This window comes from Abramis brama, assembly GCF_963993115.1.
Source record: "Abramis brama genome assembly, chromosome: 19".
NCBI classification, from domain to species: Eukaryota; Metazoa; Chordata; class Actinopteri; order Cypriniformes; family Leuciscidae; genus Abramis; species Abramis brama.
Genome location: NC_139981.1, coordinates 26,571,251 through 26,583,094, shown reverse-complemented (window position 1 = coordinate 26,583,094; position 11,844 = coordinate 26,571,251). Strand labels below are relative to the sequence as shown.

Sequence of the window (11,844 nt, the reverse complement as noted above, 5' to 3'; positions counted from 1 at the left end):
CATGCATTTCTAGCGGTCATTTTTTTTTTTTGGAAGGGAGAAGCAGATGATTGTGTTTTTGCTGTCTGTTCGGTTGCTCATGGTTTCAGCTGTGTCTCTTGAAATGATGTACAGCAGTTTAAATGCGTTTTTTTTTTTTTTTTTTTTTTTTTTTTTACTCTGGCATTTTTATTTATTCAACATTACCAACAGCAATATGTGTATGGCCTTGCCTTTTTGGTGGGGAAATTCTTCTGAAATCTGTTCAAATCAGTTTTTGTAAGGCTCTGGTGTTGAAAAAATAAAATGTATTAAACTTATGATAGTTATTCAAAGATGCGTAAAAAGTCCACCAGATACTGGTAAAAGATTTTTTTTCAAAATTACAAACAGCCTACATTAGTATTTGACCTATAAAAATAAAATATTATTAGGCAAGTCCGTAAGAGCACTTCCTGATTTCAGATGATCACAGTATATTGGCCTGAAAAGCTGACATGAAGGAAGGGGAAGGCAGGTGTTGTGGGAGGAAATAATTCCGCTCAGAGGATGTTTTGTCTTTTAACCCCTTGGGTGTCTCCTCTGCTTGGATATTATGTCCTTGTCGTCACTTCCATTACACTTCCAAGAGAACATTGCTTTATGATGACCATCAAAGCTTCTATTCTAGTGTAGACACTCAAAGTATTACACACTCAAAGAAGAAGAGGTTCTATATAGAACAGGGGTTCTCAACTCTGGCCCTCGAGATCCACTTTCCAACAGAGTTTTGCTCCAACTCTAATCAAACACACCTTGAACAATCTAATCAATGTGGAAAGAAAAAAATGTCCAGGGTGCTCAGGGAGTTCAAAAAAAGTTTTTGAAGGTGCTCTTTGGGGTCGGGAATTCAATTAAATGTAGTACACATTAAAAACAACCCACGCGTAGCGGCACAAACAGCCTTCTTCAGGGTAAGGCTGTTTGTGCCGCTACGCGTGGGTTGTTTTTTTTCCCCATGTCTTTTAAATTTTCTATTATGATATAGCCAGTCAAATAAAGGCTTTTTAAATAATTCTGAAGAAGAGTGCCTTGGATCTTCTCTTTACTAAATCTAATCAATGTCTTCAGGATTACTAAAAGATATAGATAAGTGAATTTGATCGAGGTTGGAGCTAAACTCTGCAGGAAAGTGGACCTCGAGGGCCAAAGTTGAGACCACCTTATATAGATCCTTAAAGATTCTTTAGGGCAGTTGTGACCTAATGGTTAGAGAGTTGGACTTGTAACCCGAAGGTTGTGGGTTCAAGTCTCAGTACCGACAGGAAATGTAGTAGGGTGAATCCAGGTGGGATATTGAATATTTAATTACTACAATATTTATTCTTAAAATTACATCAGAATGGGAATTTTTTTTTTAAAAATTTACATTTACACACAAACAAACCACTAACCGCAAATAAAAAAATTTAGCTCAACTTTCATGGGATAGAACGGACAGGATTGTGGAATATCAGGGTTTTTTTTCCTGGCTCAAAATGAGGTGAAGGTGGTAAAATCCTGATCATATGCACCGTGTCTTCAACTGGCTAAAGAAAACACTTTTTACAAGCACATATTTTAGGTATTTTGATAAGATAATTAGATTTTTATTTTGAGAATATTACCATTATATAGTGTACACTCTGAGAATCCAAAGCCATGTTCAGATTTGAAAGTTCAAATTGAACAAAGAAAAAATGCATTGACTTGTACCTGAACTTTAAAGGGGACTCAACCCTCTTTTTAGCTGATATAGTGTCTCAGTCTACATTACATTCACACTGGTGTTTTAGGAAAAATAATTATAATACAATAATTATAATTTTATATTATTATTCCTAGGACAGTAATAGCCATATATTGTAAAACAAATGCACTGTAAAATAAATGAAAATGACTATTTCACAAGTATATTATTTTATGCTACAGTAGGGAAATCATAATACTTTTGTCCTAATTTCTGCACTTGCAAGAGATAAACCATTGAGCTTTTATTTTCACTGAAACTAGTTGAGCTTCTATTCGTCACAACTGGTAGTCGCATTAAAATGATTGAAATTCTCATTAAGCATGATGAAGTGGTAACATATTACACTGAAGTAGGCTTCTTTTAAATCAACATTTATTTTAAGTAAAAGGTCTTCTTTGGCAAAAGTATATTTCCCTAATAGCCTATAACACATGCTTTACTACCTTCAAACCTAAATTAAAAACCCTGGATATAATTGGCAGTGAATGATGCATCTATGCTGCCCTCAAAAATTGGTCAGATGAAGGTATATCAGTAATAGACAGGACTATGACACAAGCATTGGATTAGGACATGCCTTGTTGCCTTCCTACCGCCGTATCCTGAGGCAGCATTTTTCATCTGTCGGACACAGTGTATATAGAACCCCTTTGAACCTGTTTTTCTACAACTGCAGTTTTCACTAGAGAAATGCACACCAGCAAACAAGTTTTATTTTTATTTTTATTTAATAATTTTTACTTTTGACAAATCAATGTATCAAATGTCAGACCTGTATAATTTTTTGTAATACTATTATCATCTATAATATTTATTATTTAAGAAATAATAATGGTGGGAGTAAAATGTGTGAAAGTAAATCCAGTATATCCTTCTGAGTGATCACAGTATTAGTAACTTTGTTGCTGCATGTTACCAGTGGCTCTACTATTTGGTAGCTAATAGACGACATTCCTGTTTCTCGACATTCCTGCCCCCCCCCCCCCCCCACACACACACACACACACACACACACACACACACACACACCTAAAATCAGTGCAGAAAATGCAAAGAAATGATGGCCATCGCTCAGGTGCAGGGGATGAATAATTTTCCCGTATTACATGTTTGGGAGGGCTCCTGTTTGTGTTAGTCATTTAATGTCACAAGGAAGTTGCAGGAGGAAGGAAATTACACAATGACCTTCTTTTTCTTAAACAGTGTTTACAACGTGCAAAAGCTCTGTCCATTTTATTCTGATGAGAGAGTTTGTCATTTACAGGTTTGGGAGGCTATTTTTTCCTTTCATTACACTAGAGACCTGCTCACACTGTGAAAAACATTGTTAAATAAAACATTAATATGGAAACTCCATTTAACCCTTTAATGCATCAATTAAAACAAAGAAAAAAAAATCTTAAAAGAAAAATGTTGTGCAACCCCTACTTGTACAATTGTGATGGGGCAACTGTACAGTCTTATTTATGACAGCATACTTTAAAATTACTTCTTTAATATCTACCACTACTACTGTGGTGGACCATCTAAAAATACATCAACTATCCGTTCAATGTCCTTTTCTCTCCAAAACAAGAACATTCCCAAAATCTATTTTTCAAAAATGATGTATTTTTAGATGAATTACACATGTCCACTGCAGTAGCATATTCAAGAAGTAATTTTTAAAGTATGCTGCCATAACTAAGACTGCACAGTTGCCCTTTCACAATTCTACAAGTAGGGGTTGCACGACTACTGATTTCTCCTCGTCGATTACCGGGTCTACACCAGACGTGACCGTTGACAAAGCAACCTTTGTAAATCCATTTGTCCTTCTATCACGAGTGCTTGGAGTACGTCATAAATAGAACGAGGCATAGGTTTACTGTCAGGGATTTGGTGTCTGGTGTAGACACGGTGTGACTCGTCAAAACAATACCCGAGTTACCGCTAGAAAGGGACAAATATAAGTCAACAAGTGTTTATTAATTTGCACGATGTTTTCAACAATTACGTCTTCTACATGTGTTGTAAAATCATTAAAATAACAGGTTTTATTTTGTTTTTAACAGGAAAAATAACATGTAAATTGGCATGCAACATTATAGCCTTAACATCTGCATTTTTACGTAAGACATTTCTCCTTATATAAAACCTTATTTAAAGCCAACTCACCGGGAAAATAATACGTACATACACTCATTAATAAAATTAATTTTAACAGTTAGCAGTTAGTTATTATACAACATTAGCCACCTCATATACAATTTCACAGGTCTTCAACAGTAAATAACAGATCTGTACTTGCATCACTTAGATCTTCACTCAACCGGTTCAAAATAGTTTCTAATAGAATAAGAAAAAAATCATGTAGTCTATTTCCTGTCATCATCGTTTGTGTCCGTCATTGGTTGCGGTCATGATTCACTGGTTTGCGTTTAGAAAAACAATAGTGTCTACACGAAGTTATGGTTATTGCACGGTTGATTAATCGATGGCTTCTGACAGCTCCTACTAGTGGTTGAAGTAGCCGACTACATGAATAGAGCACCCCCTAGAGCAGAGGCCTCAATCCTGCTCCTGGAGGGCCGCTGTACTGCAGAGTTTAGTTCCAACCTTCTTCAGCACACATGCCTTTGTATTTTCAAGTGATCGTGAAGAGCTTGATGAGCTGATTCAGGTGTGTTTGATTGGGGTTGGAACTAAACACAGTGGTCCTCCAGGAGCAGGATTGAATACCTCTTCCCTAGAGCAGAAGGGTGCAAAATGGACACAAAGGTGTCCACTGTAGATCTCAACAGGTTGAGATCACACTTGTTCATCTGTAACAAAAAACATATTGAAGTTACATTTTTGTGATCCTATATTCCTTCAGTTCAGAACTATTTACCTTAACTCCTGTTAACAGGGTCAACTATCAAGTGTCCAGTGGTTCATCACTTTAAAATCCCCCCTTGACATTATTTCAGCAGATTCCTCTGTTTGTTTGTTTTTAAGCTGGAAGGCACACTTGGTTGGCAACACTATCACTGAATTAAACTATACACATCTTTACATACTGTATATAAATCAAATTTCTTATCAATATACATTGAGTGACACAGAGAGGAAAACTAATGACGCAGTTTACTAAGACTGCGATGATTAAAATGGCGTCTTAAAGACGGACAGATAAAGATAGGCGCAAACAGAATACTATACAGTGACATCAACATTAGTTTTAATAATCAAGTTTTAGTATCACACCGGATGCTATTGTGGTAGTAAAACTGTGATGAGTCATGCATCTAGCAGTTAGAACGTAACGATAACATATACACTTTTAAGCAAAATAATTATATTGATTCAATCATTTAACATTTATAAGTTAATTTCTTGTCAGTAACACACACAATATTGCACAAATTATAGCGATCACAAAGAAGTAAGGTCTTCACTCTCTGTCCAAAATGCGTACAATCTGGGCCAAAATGAACTAACATAGTAAGGTGGATATATACCACACCCCATCAGTTATATTCAGTTCTATACTCCCACCTGTTGGCGCAGTTGTGTAACTTGGAGAACAACTTTTGTTATGTCAAGATCTGAGGCAGGGAGCTGACCCTTGCGCGAAGAGTGTGAAGTGTGAAGAGAAGACATGCCCTTTTGTTAAAGGTGGGGGCAACAGCGGTGAACTGCTTTATAGCACACACACTCATAGGGGACAATAACAGCACTAGCAACAAACACACTGCCTGGAACTGAACAGGCGCTTGGAGGTGAGGGCCCTGGCGCTTTGGGAAGGGGTTGCGCTTAACGCACTGGTTGATGCAGGAAATGATGCGATGACGTTTGAGCCGTAGTGAAGCATTCGTTGAAGCTGTCTACTGCAGAGCCAAAAAGGCCTGTCAGAAAACCGGGAAATCAAGAAGAGCTGTTTTGTCCGCTCATTTGATCTCCAACAAGTTCAGCCAGAGGTGGTGATCAAGGACCACTAGGCTGCTCTTTGCATGGCCGTCATCTTGGTGGCGCGCAGGGTGAGGTTGGTCACTCAGCACAGGACTCTGAAGATGGATGTGTCTGGGCCTGACTTGTCCATAGACCGGAGAAGCTTGGCCTGAAAAACTTACAGGACTGCCATCGCGTGGAGGGTGGATCCTTCTTGGCCGCCAGGGCCAGTGTGACCCTGCAGGGCTTAGAGGCATGGGCAGCATGTGTCTTTAAGCCGAGGGCCATATTTTCGTTGGCAAAATAGAGCAAAAACATTGACTATTATTGACTTAATATTGACTATTATGTCTAAAATCTAAAAAATTACTTTTTTATTGAATTTATTTATTTATTTGTTGTATACAATCAATATCAATATTCAATAATAAAAAACAGCTCTCTTGTTTGTGTGATATCTTGTTTAAAAAGGAACTCATTAAAAGGAAATTTTTGCTCCCATAATAAATTTGAGGCATTTTTATTGATTTTTGGTTTTGCCCCACACTCCGACTCGAATTTCTGACTAATAGACTACTGAAACATGACATCTCATAAACAAGAATATACTCTGTTCATTTTGATGGAAATTTGTCATATAATTGAAATGTGTAAATCTTAAAAACAGACACATTTTGCGTAAAGCTCAAATTGCAGAATAAATGCTTAAATTTCCAGACTGAGAGAGCTTTCCTGTACTGTAGACTGCGTTTAAACCCCGTTCATTCTACATCAATCCCAATAGACTTTTCAAGCACCGTGTGATTAGTTCACATCAGTATTTTGTGCTGCTTCATAAATGTATGTATTACAAAAGATCATGTTGACAAATAGGTGTATGGTGCGTTATTGTTTTGCAACGTAGTCTGCTAAGTTCAGTGCGAGCTGTGTGGGAAAAATCACCCTCGCCTGCAGAGTTTAGGTCAAGTTAACAAGACTTTGTGTCGATCTATCATTAACAGTCTATAATGAGAATAAACGCCAATATATTTATCAATATTTTGCTTGCTAGCATAACCGTGAAAATCAGAAATCTTGATTGCGTTCATATAAGATTAATTATGAAGCACTGGTCTCCTCTAGTCCGCTTGTTCATTCTGTGACACAGAAAACAGTTTAATAAACGGCAGAAACGGAGCAAAGCACTACCATCAAAAACAAACTCCGTCAAGGAGTTTCTGCAAATTCACTATAGACTAGAATGTAAAATGTATGTCGACACTGTCGTAGATTTTTCCCTAAACCTAACTATCTGAGTCATCTCCAATCGACCTTTCCCTGGGTCGTCTCCAATCGACGTTCCCTATATAGTCTACCTAACTAGCTTTCTTCCTGCGCAGGAATAATCGACAAACAGACTTCTGCAAATGTCCTCTAAATGCTTTAATCATGGCTGGAGGATCTCTCGAGCAGTTCTCAGAGAATCTCCCCCAAGAAGAAGCAAGGCCAGAGGATCTCAGACAAATTCCATTGAGAATCCCACCAGCTAAAAGAATACAACAGTTTTTATAGAATAAGGAGGTATGGCAAAAATGTCATGCTGCATTACATAATTTCCCCACAATTTGATTGGTTTTCATAGACAAACCCTTCTGTTACCAGGTAGAACCAAACTCTGTTTTTGGTTTCAAGTTTAGACATCTGTCTAGTTTCATTTCCCATATTTGTTATTTTTACACTCAACAACCAAAGTAAAAGGGGTATGGCAACACAACATACAACATTCAAAAACACAGGATAGAACGTTTTAGTACATTGTGTTTCAAAGTGTTAGCATGTTAGGCCTAATTGATGTTAGATGTTAGAAACATGGTTAGTTTAATATACAGTTTACTATTTTATCTATTAAAAATCCACCACAACATGATGGAGGAGCAATAGGAACTTGGAGCGTGGTCGGGGTGCGTGCGACAAATGGAAACCTGGAAACCAGTAAATCTGGAGCAGCGGAGACATTACAGAATGCATTTAGTGTGGATTAAAATCCACTCCGCCATTATACTGTACTCTGCCTGCTGGAGGTGCACCTCAGCCCATGAGCCCCATAGCCCCATAGCCCTGTGCATAATAGTGTTTTAATAGTCTATTGCTGACATCAGGGCACACTGTGACACTTTCCAGCTTTTTGCAGACCCCTTTTTAGCTAATGTGCAGTGTGTCCCGTGTGTTGCAAATGGAACTTGTTGACTTGCAGTCAGCTAAATTCACACGGAAAAGCAAACATGACTGGACAGTTTTTACAAGAATTACTTCTATCCTTCCCAGAGCTGTCCAAAGTGTTCAGTCAGGTAAAATGCCTTTTTGGGGAGTACATGTCTGTGATATATATATTTTTTTCAACTTTGAGCTTTAATAAATGCAAATACATATCTTGATTTGGTGGTGCCCATTTAGAAGCTGTACTATGGGTTTGAACTGTGACCTCCATCAGAGCAAATGTGGATCAGTGTGAGCAGAAGCTTTCAGGTGTCTGGCAAGAAATAGAATGAAGTACAAATATATTAAGGGATTGCATTTGTTAGTTCAATGCAAGGTTTCAATTAGTTTTAAAAAAGAAAAAAATTGCACTAACTGTAAAATAATCTAATGCATATAAAATGTATACAGCAACTGCTGTATTTTTTATTGTTATTTTTTTTTCAGTATGACAAAACGATGTACGTAATGGCATTTAAAAAGTAAATTATCAGAAATATTGCACTTTCTTGTACTTGAATGTTGAAATGGCCCTCCTGTGAGTAAATGTCTGTTGTAAATGTCAGTCAAGTGCTGCAATTTCAGTTTGAGACCCCTGGTGTTTGGGCTCATGTTACCCAAAATACTGTATTTGGAAAAAGAACATGGGTTGGAATAATATTTTCTCTGTTTTTCCAGATATGCCGACTGCAGCAGCATCTCTCAGCTGGGGAACATCAGCAGGACCTGTTCCAGAAGCAGCTGCCCATGTTTGTGTCCCCACACTCCCAGCCCCCCTGCAGCAGCCTAACAGAACTCATCCAGCTGTGTGGAGGAACTGTGTGCCGGAGTGTGCGGCAGGCCGGGATCTGTATTGGAGAGTATAATGGCAAGAAACCAGAGGGGAGCCACAGTCTTTCTGAACAGTGGATTTTAGGTAGGATGGCCTATTAATGATAACGGTGTGATGTATTATCATATCACCATAACCATAACGCACCCTAAACAAAATCCATGTGTGCCACAGGACATTAAGGGAGGGAGGGATTTCTTTTTTCCCCCTCTTTTATGCTTTGAAATTCCCCCACAAACATTGATTCACTTTAGCAAGTAGATTGTATGAGTAGCCTAAATTAATCCACACAGATTATAAAATCAAATCTATCATTTTAAACCTTTCGCAAAGACGCAATTTCACAAACCGCGTGAGTGTTCAGCGGTGCTGCTGCTTCTCTTTCTGTGTCTCTCAAAATGGGTTGGACAAAGCAAGCGTCGAAACTACACTCTCGCGTTTAGGAGTCGGGACATGACGGAATTGTCACTTGCACAATCAGGCCAGTATTGCATCGTAACTAAATTGATCTTTTTCACTTCTTTCTTTAAGTCTTATCAGTTTAAACATTCAAGCTGAGAGAGTTTACGGCTTCGGGAGGGGCGGAAGTGCGCATGTCATTCAGAAAACAAGACAAAATAAGAGTGTTCTTGCAAAACAGAACATGGCAAAATAATCGTTTTTACTCGATTGTACTATTTTGATGATCATTGGGAGCTGAAATCGAAATCGAAATTCAATTAATTGCACAGCCCTACCCTCAACATTAATAATCATTGTTACAATATTAAGAGCTTGTAATTATCTTAAGTATCTTTTAAAGGGCAGTACTAAATTTAAAAAAAAATTGATCTTTAAACAATAAAATTTACACATACTGTTCAAAAGTGTATTTATATGCATTGGGTTGCCTTCTTGAGCATCAGTAAATGGTTTCACCTTTTGTTATATTTATGCGCATTTAGAATTTTCTGAAAAACCTACTTTTTCGAACTCCTCCTTGATGTTCATGAAAATTGAACCAGATCGTCTTCAGACCATGCCGACACAAAAATTTAAGTTGATTAGTCAAAACATTTTCGAATAACTCCCAAACAAAAGAGCATGCCAAAGTGGACATGAGGCTATATCTTTAAACATAGATATAAAAAACAATTTTGCCGTAGTCGGCTGAACTTCCTATCCGCCGTTTTTCTTTTCTTTAAAAAACCTTTTTTTAACTCCTTTTGGAACGTTTATCTGATTTTCACCAAATTTGAGTCAGATCATCTTCAGACCATGTCAGCGAAAAGTTATGGATTTTGTGTTGATAAATAAAATCGTTTTCGTACTCTGCATCAACGAATTTGATCGCAGTATGCAAACTGTATCTGAGGATGTATCTCTGGAAATAATTACATATTGACAACAAACTGTATGTGTGTAATTGTCACTGGACTGACCATGCCAGATCAATTGGTTTCAGTGCCACATGTTGGTCAAAAGTAATAAGCGATCGTCACATAAAAAAATATTGTATTTATGGGCTTTCAACCATTTTGCTTAAAATTATCTCCAAATGTTTTTACTGTTTTACTGCAGTTTTTAAAATTAAGTTTTTACCAGATGTTGTGTGTGTTTATCTCTTTTTTTATAAAGCAGTAGTGTGTAGTTAGGTGAGGTATAGATGTTCTTAACTGATTAAACAAGAAAAAACGTATCGTTAAATGCTCAAGATAATGGTATCAGACATGAAAAAGTGATATCAATCAAGCTTATATATTTTATATAACTAATGTTTTTATGCTTTTCAGACAGTGTCACCCATCTCATACTACTCCCATATAAAAATTATGTCTTGGAATGAAGATCCCTGGAATTTGATACTCCTGAAGTTGTAGAAATTGGCTGTGACTTTATTATTATTTGTAATCTGTGTAGCTACTATTATTAAACATTTATATTGTATTATGTGTTTTTGGCAACTTAAGTAGTGCAGTGTTATTGTCTTATTATTTAGATTTCTTATGTTACTGTGTGTTTATTTGTAACAAGCAATTTAATAAAACTGTGACTGTAAAAGCTGATAACATACTTGCAATAAATGTAAAGGTGGTTGAGAGTAAAGAGTACATGTTCGCCTGAATGTACCATGGTTGTACAAGGCACTGTTGAAAATAAAATTGACAAACTTGACTGTGTCTTGTCTGATAATGTAAAAGTTGACTGTCAAATACTTGTCTGACTTGTCAGTAAGGATGTTACAATTCTCTTTTGTTGCCCGCCTGGCCATGTAAAGAATGTTAGTTTAGATGGCGTATAGCAGTGTTATTCAAATGGCAGTCCATCCACACCGAGGAACATAATTGCATCATTTTACCGTTTCTACAGATCAAAGTGAGTAACGTGTTAAAACAAAGGAGCAGTTCCCACCACAAGCGCTCAAGGTTCTTTACGGTAATTATATTTTGCCACTACATCCACTAATATTCTTATTGCAATGACGTTTTATTTTATTGACATTGATTAGCTTGTTCAGATGTGATTAATTAGGGTTGGAGCTAAACTCTGCAGGATAGCGACACTCCAGGTGTTGCCTATCCCTGGGTCTGTTTCTATCAGTTTTTATGAAAAAATAAAGGCATAGAACCAGTTTTTTGTAGTGCACTGACAACATAGTTTTAAAGTTTAATTATAAGGTTAATAATGACGCCAGGGCTTGGGCCCGTCAACGCTGCTTGCAGCTATTATTGTGTACTATTATTCAATAATTGATTATCTTTACAATGGAACTGAATCAACACTGAACTGACTTCAGCTGAATAACAAAATTTTCCTGTTATCACTGTAAAGCTGCTTTGAAATTATTGTATAAAGCACTATATAAATAACGGTGATTTAAATTGTGCACATCGCCACCCAATTAGTAGTTGTGCAATCTTTTCGTTTAATATTTAATCACTGTGAATAAGAATTATATTGGGGGGTTTTTGTTACTAATGAAAAGAAATACCGATTAAACAAACAGTATGTGATTTTACATTTACATTTATTCATTTAGCAGACGCTTTTATCCAAAGCGACTTACAAATGAGAACAATAAAAGCAGTTAAACTAACAACAGGACAACAATATGCAAGTGCTATGACCCTTCCCA

General features: G+C 36.9%; 1 protein-coding gene across 2 annotated transcripts in view; it reads left to right on the top strand.

Annotated features, from left to right (window-relative positions):
• Positions 1-10,883, top strand: part of mcph1 (microcephalin 1) — a 98,348-nt gene extending 87,465 nt beyond the window's left edge. For both annotated transcript variants that reach the window (XM_084092747.1, XM_084092748.1), the window contains exons 14-15: positions 8,576-8,813; positions 10,502-10,883. In XM_084092747.1, coding sequence (XP_083948873.1) covers positions 8,576-8,813; positions 10,502-10,554 — 291 coding nt within the window. In that variant the 3' untranslated portion in view covers positions 10,555-10,883. The remainder of the gene's footprint in view (positions 1-8,575; positions 8,814-10,501) is intronic.
• Positions 10,884-11,844: the final 961 nt, after the last annotated feature.